Here is a 13,343-nt window from a genome sequence, read left to right on the forward strand (position 1 = left end):
GAAAGAAATGAGATGGGGAGTAACTAGAGCTATAGTAACACATTGAAGAAGCCCCAAGCATGGAAAAAACAAAACCAAACCAAACCACACCACAAGGATGGTACCTCTGACCTAAGTAATTCAAAGTAAAAGTGAAAGGAATTGCAAGAAATACTTGTTTCCCCTATGATTAAAAAGTCTTGGCTGTTTTGCCAAATATTAAATACTAAAAATAAAATTTGGAGTCCCTCTGATCATGTGTCTAACTTTTATGTGGACTGGCTAGAAAAAGAGGGCCTGATTCACAACATTTTCATTTGCTTTGAAAATGCGTTTGCTAAAAGATCCCCTGAAAGTTTATGGGGAAAGCATTCATGAAAATCAGAACCATCTTTACAGTATATCAAATCTTAGTGGTGTCCCTATGGTGTCCCCAAAACATTAATGCTGAACTGCTTTGAATATCCCAAAACTGATTCTTGAGTCCAGAGGAAAGAATGGCAATCAGTATGCGAGATTACAATTAGGAAACAGCATTGCTATTGGAATGTAAATCACCACCCTCCCATATACAATATTTCTCCTTTCCAAAGCCACAGCCTGTAGCAGCCTATCTCCTTACCTAGAGCTTTGTGCCAGTGATGTAGCCTTTGATAATTCTTGCAATAAAAATCCAGTCATGTATGACATTCAGGAGGGAGCAAAAGGTTTGATTTGCCTTTGGGCCCTGGAACCCTTATAAAAATGACTTTAAAGAGAAATGAAAGGGAAAAAAAATAGGGGCTCAGAAACTGAGCCAAATCAAAGGTGGTGCCAAATCACTAGGTACTAGGCTGCCTTTTAATGGTTCTAGGTAGTGGAAAAGACTACTTAACATAGATTTTTCCCCCCAAATAGCCAAATTAACCTAAATATTGATGTAAATTGGAAGGAAAAAAATGGAGGAATAAACAGAACCAAGATGTTGTCTCAATGCCTTCCCAGTTGCTAACAAGAGGGACTTTGGCCCCACTGGACTATAAATGTTTAAGAACAAGGCTTTTATCACCCCATGTCACAGGGATGCTTACACCTTGAAGAAAATCTGAGCTTTCACTAAGTCCCTAATATCAATAATAGCCACACCTTTTCTTTTCTTTTCTTTTTTTTTTTTTTTGTCTTTTTGCTATTTCTTGGGCCGCTCCCGCGGCATATGGAGGTTCCCAGGCTAGGGGTCCAATCCGAGCTGTAGCCACCGACCTGCACCAGAGCCACAGCAACGTGGGATCCGAGCCACATCTGCAACCTACACCACAGCTCACGGCAACGCCGGATCGTTAACCCACTGAGCAAGGGCAGGGACCGAACCCGCAACCTCATGGTTCCTAGTCGGATTCGTTAACCACTGCGCCACAACGGGAACTCCGGCCACACCTTTTCTTCAAAATCTATCTTCATGAGATGAGTCCACTTGCATATCCACTTAGTATTGCCATTCAGTCCCTTCAGTTAGCTCCATCCTATTGCTATGGGCGGAGTCTTTGGTTATATGCTTTTCTCCATGCCATTTACAAAGCAGCCACTTTTCCCTCCAGGCCCCTTTCCTTGAGTGTGAGCCAAATGTCTGCCTCTCACACTCTCTTGAAGTCAGGACCCTAAGTAATTTTTGACTGAGGATGCTCGCTAACAGAGAGATGGTGACCTTCTGCTACCCCGAATATGTCATTCTGTTCTCATCCACTAGTCAGTGCAGTCCAACAAAAAGTTTGTGTGCAGGGTGGGTTTCAAGAAAGTTTCACTCATTGTATCTTCCCAGGAGTCATTCTTCCCTCAGTGAGTGAAACTTTCTTTTATTGAGGGAAGAATGATTCCTGGGAATATACAAGAGAAGAAGCTTAGAGTTTCCTTCAAGCTGAATGTTTACAACCACTAGATAGATGTGCAGACCCCTGCTAATTAAAGAGTGTTCCTCATTCAGGCAGCATCCCTATCACTTGTGAGTTTGCTAGAAATGCAGATCCCAGGCCTGCATCAGATCAACTGCAAAAGAAACTTCAGTTTCCAGGTGATTCATATGCACATTCATGTTTGAGGAGCACTGGTGTAGAACATGGTTCTCAACCTCCATTACACATAGGCGTCAACAAGGAAACTTAAAAATAATTGTTGATGCCTGGGTCCCACCCCCAGCGATTCTAAGATACTCAGTCTGGGGTGTGGCATAAGCACTGGGGTTTTTAAAAGCTCCCCAGGAGATTCTGAGGTGCAGTGAGAGTTGAGAGCCACTGTCAAAGAGGCAGAGGAGGGCTAATCTCCACCTCGACCCTTGCCTCACAGTCAAAGGTGGGATTCCTGGAGTTAGAATCTCTCTTCTGTGTCCTGGCTGCCCCAGAGCTGCACTGTAAGTATGGGGGGAAATTCTACTAAGGAACCTAACTTTAGCCAAGCACACCAGTGGCAAACATCAACTCATGCTTTAAAAATACCAACTTGGGGTCAGGCTTGAGAGGTACATCAGAGTCTCAAGATGGGACACTCAAATCTGCATTTTTAACTATCTTCCCAGGTGTGTCTGATGTGCAGCCAGGTTTGTGAACTCCACAGTGGGTCCAGCCTTTCATCCTGCCAAGTCATTAAGGATTTGTAAGGATGAATGAGCTGTCAAGAGAGCAAGGGCCTGGTGCAGTGCTCCTTTATTAATTATGGGGAAGTGATGTATTGGCAATGATAATGCTTCTCTTGGAAAGGGCAATGAATGGTTCGTCGATTGCTGCATTAGGTCTTTCCCAACTTAACCTTAATGCTCAGCTTTTACTCCTCTCTGTAGTTTTAAAAGCTGCAGGGTTTTCACATTAAACAGCCTCTTGGTCTTTATTCCCTGGTGAGCTGCAATCTTTGAGGGAAATACCAACAGGGAGAATCTTTCAGAGTTCTTGGCTGGGGGGGGGGGTCACCCCCCTCCCCATCCGTATCTGCATGTGTCAGCAGCTACTAGCCAGCGTGTTGCTGTGCAGGTCTGATATGTAGGAAAAACACGGAGTGAGGATTCCAGAGAAAATCATTGATACACCCCGGTTCCCTCTGCTAAAAAAAAAAAAAAAAAAAAAAAAGCTTCCTTTAGCAGAGAGATAGAAAGTGAAGGAAGAAAGATATATCTGGATGAACAATTTCAGAGGTGAGAAACGGGTAGGCGAGCCGGGGTTGGGGTTCTGGCTGTGGGGTGAGGCGATGAAGGTTGCAAAGAAAAGTTGCAGCGCGGGTCTGCGCGTGTAATCCATGGGCCCGGCGCCGGAGAGAGCGCTAGCGCGCGGCCGGAACGCACTGCGGGGCCGAGGGCCAGGAGGACAGCGAAAAATCTCCGAGGCAGAGGCTGAGAGGCTGGAATCGCTCCCCGCTCGCCGCGAACTCCAAAAACGCGCTGGCTCCGCTGGCCCGCGGTGGTCAAGGGCGCCGGGGTGGGGGCGTGCAGGGGGCCGGGGAGAGGGTGGCGGGGCCGAGCGCGCGTGAGAGCGAGTTCGAGGCTGCGGGCGGGCGGGCGGGTGTGCGCGGGAGGGAGGGAGGGAGGGGAGCGCGCGCGCCGCCCGGGCCCCGGCCCTCCCAGCCTCCCGGCCTCCGCTTTGCCTCACGCCCGCGCGCACCGGCTGCCCGCCGCCGCCGCCGCTCCTGCTCGCGCCGGCGCTGCACGCGAGCCTGCCCGCCGCCGCCTGCTTTGTGCTTCCCTCCGAAGATGGGAGCGACCTCTCCCCGCTCGAGAGCTATTTAAAAGGAGAGAGTGCGCGGTATTTCGTACTAGCGTGAAGGAACCGGGGAAGGATCCAGCCACACTCCCCCAGACCAGGTAGGATCTTCTGACGGGCAGCAGAAGGGATTTGGCCAGATACCGCCAACTATTTTCCATTTGTCGTTCAGAAGACTACACTTTCCTCGGCTTTGGCAAAGGACCGGCTCCTAAATTATGAGTGTGTGTGTGTGTGTGTCCCTATCCATTTTCTGGGGTATCCGCGCTTCTTTGGGAGTGAAATTGCTCGGGCTGGTGCGTCTGGGCTTTGAGTGTGCCCGCCTGCCAGTGCCGGCTGCTGGAGGAAGAAAGGGCTGCTAAGGAGAGATGCTGCACCCTGCACCGCTCTGGGGCTTGAGGATTCAGGGCGCGAAGAGCTAAGTTCACCCGGAAAGCAGCGCTGCTGGGGATCCAGGCGTCCCCACCCACTGGGCTCCGCTCCGCGGTCATCCTTCCTCCTGGTAATCCCTGGGGTCTCCCCCAAGGCCACGCGCGTGAGTCTCCTCTTTTCTGACCAGCCTTGGGTGCTCCTTCAGCAGGGACTGCGGAGAGGAGGGAGGTGTGGCCGGGGCGGGGGGACAGGCAAGGGAGAGATGCAGCGGGGGAGTGGGCTGAAGGGTCCCAGTCTCTGGGCACTCTGGCGAGGTATGCGTTGGGGATTCTGCACGCACAGGCATCTTTCCCTAGGAGATTAGAAGGGAACTTTGCCGCTGCATTATCTGCTTCTGGAGCTTTGCTGGCTCTTGGGGAAATGGTCTGTGTTCTGGGATGTGAGGATATCCTTCTTGGCTCCTCCTTTAATGAAGAAGAGGGAGGTCTTAAGGGTGGACAGTCGGCTACAGAATCCGAATCCACCCAGGCAATGCTTTTAAAAAATACGGTATGTGTGCATCCTTGATTTTTAAAATCTCCCAACCCTCATGGATTCTGTTGCCTGTTTGATGAATGGCTTGGGCTGGCAGTTTGTATTTCCCTCTCCAGACAAAGTGGCAACGGTTGGATTGAGAGCATAGTGGTCCAATGGAACAAAGAATTTTTTTGAAAAAGCAATATGCATGGTGTCCGCAGTCCTTGGAAAGAAAGTCATGCTTTGCACTAGGTATTTGTTTAACCCCCCCTTTGCCTGGCTCCCTTGCTGGCGCTATCTCCTACTGCTAGTCAGCCACTAGTGGTTGTGAATATAACAATACAAACTTTATCCTGCTGGAGGTGTAAAGACTAAAAAGAGAAATAAGGAATCTCAGTAGGAGGTGTAGTGGAAGAAGCTTTTGTAAACCTGACAGATGTGGTAAAGAACTACAGGCATCGCTATCATGGAGGAGCTGGTGGAGTAGGTGGAGAGTCTGATCAGATCTGGTTAAAGGCATAGATTGAGTATCTCCAAATGGGAGCACTTGAAGTCCACGACCCATCATCTCTGTGAGGATTTCCTAAGGGAAATGAGAAGCAGCCAGGAAAGGGATTCTGAAAGTGTTCCTCCCACCCACTACCTCCAAAACACACACACACACACACACACACACACACACACACAATTTTTCCTTTCTTTCTCAGAGCTACTCCTGCAGCCATTCAGGAAAGCTGGTAGGAAAATGTACTTAGATGTTTCATTCATTTCAGAAAAGAAAACAAAGCTGGAATAGAAATGATTGCTTTTAGGTTCCTCTTTCAAATTGTCTTACTTGGATTTGGCTGTGTGGGTTTGCTAAACTTGCCTGATTGCAAGAGGTTAGGTTGGTGTGAAAAAAAAAAAAAAAAGAAGGGAGGAAGGAAGAGAGCTCCATCTTAGTGGGTGAGGAGGTGGGGGGAGACCCACTTATTTCGTCAGAAGCAAGATGTGTTTTCTCAAACGGTTTTCATTTTAGGGACTGCCTGCTTGAAGGATGCCATTTGGATCTAAGGGCTCTTTAGCTAAGATTTTTCCAACCTATTAAAAAAAGTAGCCCTGATTTCCCTCCCTAAAATGGCTCTTTTATTAAGTATGGAATGATTAATTCCAATGGAAAAAGAAAAAAAAACTGGACAGAGGTAAAATATTATTTACTGTTTAGATGTGCAGGGACAGTAAAGGATGTAAGTGTCCAGGACAGTCAGACTTGCTTTACTCTGCCTGAAAGCTTAGCAGGGCCGGAAGAGGAAGGTAATGAATTAAAAGAATATGCAGACTGTGCCTTATTTCTGTCTTTGTATCTGTCTACCTATCTACCATCTATCTTTCTGTTTACTTTATCTTTGATATGTGATGGTTTCTAACAGTATCATTTCAGATTAAGATTAAGAACTAGATAATAACCCTTTTGTTGACTTTCCATGAAAAGGAAGAAAAGTGTATAGCCCTGGTAGTGCTCTAACTCCAAATGAAATGACAAAAGGAAGGTGAAGTGTCATCAGTAACACCTGCAAGACTGTTTTGCAGGAATTACATTAATTGCTCTTTCAAACTTACTATGTTTTGGGGGAAAAAAAATCCAAGAGGGCTTCAGCATTTTGTTAGCAAGCTATATTTAACATGTTTTTTTAATCACACAAAAATAGACTTATTTATCTTGCAAAGTAAAACGCATGGTTCCTTCTCAGTACTTAATCTGTTTCTTCGACAAAATAAATGCTCTGTAGATCCAATGAAGTTGCATTCCCCCTTTAAAGCAAGTATAAAGCGTGCATTTAGCTTATGGATGGGTTTCTCCCAAAGTAAAGGCATTTTAGGACTGTACCATCTGATTTTCATGTTGTAATTCAGTAACAGAAGCCCTTTCTCCATGATGCCTTCAGGTAGAGGGAGAAACGCATGTAGGTAAGAAGCAAGCAGTCTCCGGTCTTCCCCATCAGCATAGGAATAAACAAGATCCAAACTGAAATAGAAATTAAATCTGGAAAAAGAAATGCACAATTAAATGAACACGGTAGAGCACGTATCTTGCATGTTTGATATTTTTGCAATGTGTATGTATGTTGCTTTTCACTAAAAAATTAAATCATTTCTTTACATTTGCTGAGAACTTGGGACTCAATCTCTCTTCTTCCTGATCCTTCCATCCTCTTTTCGTCCTCTAAGGGATAAACGTACCTTGTCAGAATGTCTTCCAATATCGTCCATACCTCATGGTCAGACCCCCTCATCAGAACCTCTACTAAATAATCTCCCATCTGATTAAATTCTCCTGCTCCCTCTTGTGGCAAATATTCTTGACTTTAGATTCCAGAACCGGCCTCACTCAGCTGCCTATCCCTTAGGTTCTAATTTTCATTGGTAACTGGGGCTAATGACGCCAGTAGGTTGCTAAACCAGCAGTTTCCAATTTTCTCTCTGAACAAAGGAATGTCTATCCCTTGGAGATGCCCTTGAGATTTAGTGGAAGTCAATGTCAGATGTTCTCAGATCCAGCAAGATGGACTAGGTTCTGGGAAGGTGAGCTTTCAGGGTCTTGCCTCTGAGATTTTGATTTGAACTCGGGGCTAGTCCAGTGGTACATCATGAAGTGCAGGGGGCTTATTTTCGGTTTTATGTCTTTCTCTTCCAGAAGATACCTCTGTGTATATAAATGTGTCTTTATTTCTCTGTGGTGCTTTCTGTTCTTGCCTCCCTTCCTCCTCAGCCTCTCCTGCACCACCCCCCCACAACATACGCACATCACAGAGGATATTTTATACAATATATTTAAAGACTTCAACTAATTAATGTTTAGGTTCTCAGTAGAGTTTGTAAGTCAAGCAGCTTATTTTCTGAACTGGAGACTCCTAGGGTAAACTACTCTTACTGGCATGTTTTCATCAGTTGAGAATACAAATGAGATCAGGCGCCTTTTTCTAGTGTGTTGACTCGATGTGGAAGACAACTGCTTACAGTTCTTGCTGCCTCAAGTGTTTTTTGTAGGCTGTCTTTGCTGGCAATTCAGTATTGAACCCTAAGTGTCTGATGTCTCCATCTGTGATTGTCCTTTGATCTGAACACCCAAGAGGCAATAGTAACAGACAGACCAAGGTTCACAAGAATCCCATTTGCTCTTTACCTGCAACTTTCTAGCCAATGTCAGGAGGAAGAGGAGGAGAAAGTCCTAACTGTCTGCTGTAGTGAGCGAAACGTGCTGGTGATCAAGGGCAAGTATGTTATAGGCAGCTGTCTAGAAAGTGATTTGAGAAGCACAAAACATCCCTGGACTCCAGGTGTTTATCCATGGCCAATATAGGATCAGAAATTCTCACCATTAGAGATACTCATTTTGTATAAAGTGATTCTATCTAGTAGATCCTTAATAGAAGGCAATGATGCTGCCTAGGAAATTGCTACCATTCATTCTCACAAACCATTAGCATCTGTTCATTTTTTAACTTGAATTGGTTTATCAGATCAACTGGCAGATAGAAAAGCCCCAAGGGCCTGGAACACAGGAAGATGCAGAGGAAGTGAAAGAAGTTTGAAACTGGGTTACTGTCCAGTTTGTGTCCCCAGAGGGGCCCTTCTGGTGGGGAAGTGCCTGGGAACTAGGCTACTTGAAGCAGTCTCACTCTACTCTGTCTGGGTAGAGTGCAGCCAGACAGAGGTCAAGGTAAACTGCCACCCTGACATTTTACTTCTGGGGCAGCAAAGTTAACACAAGTTTGATCTTTCTTGAAAATTTAGCCTATTTAAATCTTCTGAGAAATGGGTGAATTATGCCCCCTACTGTGAAATGATATCCTTCAAATCTTGAATGGCTTCTCCTGTATCATTTTGGAATAGTCTTACCATTAACCAGTAAATATTCACACTTTCCAGCTAGTGTGATGCTCATTCAGACAAATGTTTTTTTTTTTTTTTTTTTTTTTTTTTTTTTTTTTTTTTTTTGCCTGTGTAATCAACATAGAAACATCAATGTAAATATTCAACTCCACCTTAATTTTTCAGAAAAGAGAAAAAGTTATCACTCTGGCAATGTCATTTCATGTGAAGTCAGACTAATTAGAAATTTCCTGGTTGAATCCCGTGTGAAATGAAGTCAAGAAGACAAGAGGGTGATTCAGCAAGTTACTTGGGCTTTTCAGAGAATGCAGATGATGAAGAGGAGTTTCTTGACATTTATTTAACACCCATTATGTTCCAGACATCAATTGAAGTACTCTGCACATGTTGTCTCTTTTGATGCTCAGAAGTGCCCTTGCAAGGAAGCATCTTGGTCCCAGTTTAAAGATGAAGTCTAGGGCTTAAATAACTTGTTTAAGAGGGAATAGGTGATGGCACCAGTTTTTGAGGCTATTCCAAAGCTATGCTCTTGGCACTGTGTTCCTGGTTCTTAGGGAGGCCATGGTCTAGAACACTAAAATACTGGGCTGAGTGGGGTGGCTGCAACTGAGCCCAATGCTGTGGAGTTGAAAAGGAGAAGAGAACACTGGAAAAGGGTTCATGGAGAAGACAGCATTTTAGTTTGTTCTCAAAGAGTGAAAAGCACTTTGAAAATAAATGAAGCCTCCCTATTTATTGTAACCAACTAAGGACCATCCTGGAGCAAGGTTAGGGCCATTTCCTTCAGACCAGCTGTGGGTCCCAGTCAGGATCATGCCACTGGAACTGTGGATCTGGAACATGATAGCATAAGCCATTGTGCATGTGTGTTTCACACAGGAAAGCAAAAAGATGATGAAGTTCCAGCACACCTTGAAGGAGAGAAGCTGTATCAGTCGGGAAGGTGAGGCAAAGAGTAGACCATCTGCCCACCCATTCCTGCCTTAAATTTGATGGTTATGTCTTCTATACCAACACAGGCGGTTTTTCTTTCATTCTGTATCATCGAATGGCTCTCATGCTTTCTCCTTTGAGCTTCTCCAGTTCCTCACTTCTGCTTCCCCCTCAATCATAGGACCCAGAGCCTCCTTTAGCTCTGCTCTGATCCATATATAGCATCCAGTCCTAGCATCAGGTCTAGAGAATCGGTCTGCTTACTCTGCGTGCCAACCCCAGCTTCCTCTGTGCACCATAGTACAGCTCCCAAAGTGAGTGGCATCAGCCAGGGGCTAAAGGATAGAGTTTGGAGAGATGCTCAGTCATCTGTCAGATGCCCCTCAGCAGTTGCAGGTCACTCTTTTAAAAACATCTACCTTTCAAATGTTGGGGGATGTGAGCCCCCTAGAGCTGAAATTTGTGACTTGGTGTTGGGCACAGTTAATGCCTCTGTTCTGCTGTCTCCTCACTGTCTTTCTTCTCCTGGCTGTGCAGCTGTCCATGGCCCCTTTTCAGAACTTCTTAGCTGTGCTCTTTCTGCTTAGAACCCTAGCTATCTCTGGAAAACATATCAGAGATCATCTAGTTTTTTTTTTTTTAAGCAAATTAGCACATGGAGGCAATATGAAATTAAATGACTTTATACTAGTGAAGTGGGACATTGTTGAATCCAGGTCTATTACTTTGAAGTCATTTCAGCAAAAGTTACCTCACCCTTTTTCCTTTGATAATATAGAAATCCTCTTGAAATGTGCCTGTGTTTTCTGGCCACATGAGTCGCTGGATGTCTAGCAATGATTTCCTAAGGCGGAAAGAGAATTATGACTTTTGCTTCTAGATTGAGGATGTTGAGGAATACAATGAAGGCCCCTACTATACTCAGATTAGAATTCTCTAAAGTCAGCAAGCATGTCATGTTAGTGATGATAGATATTTGTTAGAGTCCAACAAATGGTATATTTAACATTGTGCGAGAACCTTAGCTTCTCCGTGCCTTCTTTTCTTCATCTATTAAATGGGGAAAGTAATAGTAAAGAGCCTTATGAGGTTATTGAAGAATAGTACATTAATATTGGTAAAACACTTGGAACTTTATTGAGTGCTCAATAAGGTCTGGCCCTTACTGCTTGAGAGATGGCCAGTGAGAGAGTGCCATTTCTGCCTATGGACATGCTCACTGGCAGATCACCATGGAGAGCTGGAAGATAAGGACATGCATAATGACATATACCAAAGGTCACAAAACTGTTTTTTAAAGGACCGCATAGTAAAGATTTGGGGCTTTAGGGACCACAGGTCTGTCACAATTACTCAACACTGCAGTTGGAGCATGAAAGCCGCCCTTGACAATCCTTAAATGAATGAACATGCTGTGGTCCATCAAACATTATTTACTGACACTGAAATTTGAATATTTAATTTTCACATGTGGTGACATACTCTTTTTGAAATTTTTTCAATTATTTTAAATGTATTAAAGATTAAATAGGCATTGTAAAAACAGTGGTGGGCTCTTTGACCTCTTAGCCATGTGTTTGCCCCTCTAAGACACAGACAGTTAGATACATAGGCCATCATAGGGGGGCTGCAGGAACCCTGGCAATTGGAGTTGGTATCCTGGGAAGAGAGCTGGCCTAGAAACTCAGAGACCTTGTTTTAGAGCCAAGCTCTATCACTTCTGGGATGTGTGGCTTTGGAAAAATTTTTTAAGTTATCATGGCCTGAGTTTTCATGTGGGAAAAAGGCAAAGTTAGATGACTTTTAGAGACCTTCTGAGCATTAAAAGCGTGAGAAAAGAGAACAGGGTGTATAGTCAGGTAATTTTTATTGAATAATTTAGTTGTCTACTAGGAATAGTAAACCTGGAAAGGTAGACAGGTGATGTATTAGGCATGATGACCTTGAATGGCAAAGTGAGGGATTAGAATATCATAGATTGAGATTGTCAGCAGAATTCCTCAATTTTACAGATCGAGGTGAGAAAGGGGAAAAGACTTGTCCAAGGCCACATGACTGGCTAGTGGAACCCGAGACCAACACTCATTTCTTTTGATCCTTGGACCAACAACCCTTCTGGGTACCGCATTGCTCCAAGCAGCATGGTAGAATGCAGTTAACTTCACTTGTATGACTGACCTCACAGGGGATGATTCTCATAAATTACAGAAGCTGTTTTTAGTATTTTCCAAACATGATTTCATACCCCAACATATCTAAGAAGATAGATCTGTGAGTAATCCCATTATAGAGAAGGGCGATTGCAAAAGAGTCAACCTAAGGCCTTGCACTCCAGCAGTCTTTGGCCTGGCTTCCTGCTGAGTGTCTTTTAAAAAATTTCAGCTCAGATGTTATTTCGTCAGCAAACCCTTCCCTAATACCCTAGGAGGTTAGGTCCTCTATTACTTACTCTTACAGGACTGTGCTTTGCCTTCATAGCATCTCTCAGTTAATAAATGCTTCTTTCTGTCACAGTTTGAAGAAACATTTCTTTTTGTAACAATTTAAATTCACATCTGTCATCTGTCTTCCCAGCTAGATAATAAATTTCAGGGAGAGAGAGATCATGTCTGTTTAGTTCATGGTTCTAGCCCCAGTACCTTGCACTTTGCCAGATACATAATAGACATTTAGTGTTTGCCTTACCTGGTAGAGAAGCTAGCTGTATGTTTCATAAACTGAACTCAGAGATCTCTATAAAATTCCATATTTTCCAGAGTTCCCGTCGTGGCGCAGTGGTTAACGAATTCGACTAGGAACCATAAGGTTGCGGGTTCGGTCCCTGCCCTTGCTCAGTGGGTTAACGATCCGGCGTTGCCGTGAGCTGTGGTGTAGGTTGCAGATGTGGCTCGGATCCCACGTTGCTGTGGCTCTGGTGTAGGCCGGTGGCTACAGCTCCAATTGGACCCCTAGCCTGGGAATCTCCATATGCCGCAGGAGCGGTCCAAGAAATAGCAAAAAGACAAAAAAAAAAAAAAAAAATTCCATATTTTCCTTTACCCAAAGCTACTCAATTTATTTCTCTAAACAAAAAATTTTCCTTTACCCAAAGCTACTCAATTTATTTCTCTAAACAAAAAATTTGATTAGTTCTTTTCTAAGCTGCTTCCATTTTAAAAATGGATTTTTTCTGTATACATACGCACTTGGTACCTGTCGCTGTGTAAATTGTCTGGAGCTTTAGAAAATTGTAACATAGAATATTGATGAAAGATCACCAGTATGTGAGCATCTATCAATTTGAGTTTTGAAAAAAAAAATTTGATTTCCTACTTCTGTTCTGTTCAAGAGCATCTTATCCTTTGAAGGATTGTGCTTTCTGATGATGCAGGGAAATTTAAAAGACTTAAAGAACTTCAAGCTGATAGGTTTCCATTCCCCCAAAAAGCAATCTACCTGAATATGAAGCTTAATGACTCAGGGAAAAAACTGATGAAATTCATCTGCCTCTGCTCACATAACCAGCATTTTCCTTGTTAAAAAAGATTTTTTTTTTTTTTGTAAAGGCATTCTGCATGTTCCTATCACATAGCTTGGAAATGGATTCTGTATCAAACATCCCCTGTCCCAAGAGGCTGACTAGAAAGTAAAAAGAGTGACTGCAAAGATTTACTCTTGAGTTGAAGGGAACAAGTGGGGTGGGTGAAGCTCCATAAAAAAAAAAAAAAAAATACTCTAATTGAAAAAGTAAAGCTTCCCACCACCTAAGGCTTCCAGTTTGGGGTTTATGTTTCTGCATCTTGTCGACCTCTGCTCAGAACTTGTGGATGGAACCTGGTTAGAAGTCTCTGAAGACTCCCATGTATCTGGTTCTTTGTTATGTGTCTCTCTAGTGTCCTAGCATCCTTAGCTGTTTCTACTTAAGGGAAGTAGAATAAACCCTTGGCAAAATCATGAAGTACACATAAATGACTC

The 13,343-nt window shown here is 43.9% G+C and overlaps 1 protein-coding gene across 46 annotated transcripts in view; it reads left to right on the top strand.

Annotated features, from left to right (window-relative positions):
• SLC8A1 (solute carrier family 8 member A1) overlaps positions 1-13,343 on the top strand; it is a 421,405-nt gene that overhangs the window by 51,116 nt on the left and 356,946 nt on the right. For 11 of the 46 annotated variants that reach the window (XR_014842083.1, XM_021088316.2, XM_021088328.2 and 8 more), the window contains exon 1: positions 3,573-3,796. The exons of 16 other annotated variants lie outside the window; for them this stretch is intronic. Coding sequence is in view for 11 of the 30 variants with exons in the window: in XM_021088308.2 (XP_020943967.2) it covers positions 4,488-4,616 (129 nt within the window). In the remaining 19 variants the exon portion in view is untranslated. Of the gene's footprint in view, positions 1-2,223; positions 2,360-2,960; positions 3,134-3,572; positions 4,231-4,357; positions 4,617-13,343 lie in introns of those variants that run through there. 19 more of the 46 variants (XM_021088308.2, XM_021088309.2, XM_021088310.2 and 16 more) reach the window with 8 other exon arrangements.

This window comes from Sus scrofa, chromosome 3 (assembly GCF_054392235.1).
Source record: "Sus scrofa isolate SSC_HxYL_T2T_F1_AM1 chromosome 3, Sscrofa_HxYL_maternal_Yorkshire_Landrace_v2.0, whole genome shotgun sequence".
NCBI classification, from domain to species: Eukaryota; Metazoa; Chordata; class Mammalia; order Artiodactyla; family Suidae; genus Sus; species Sus scrofa.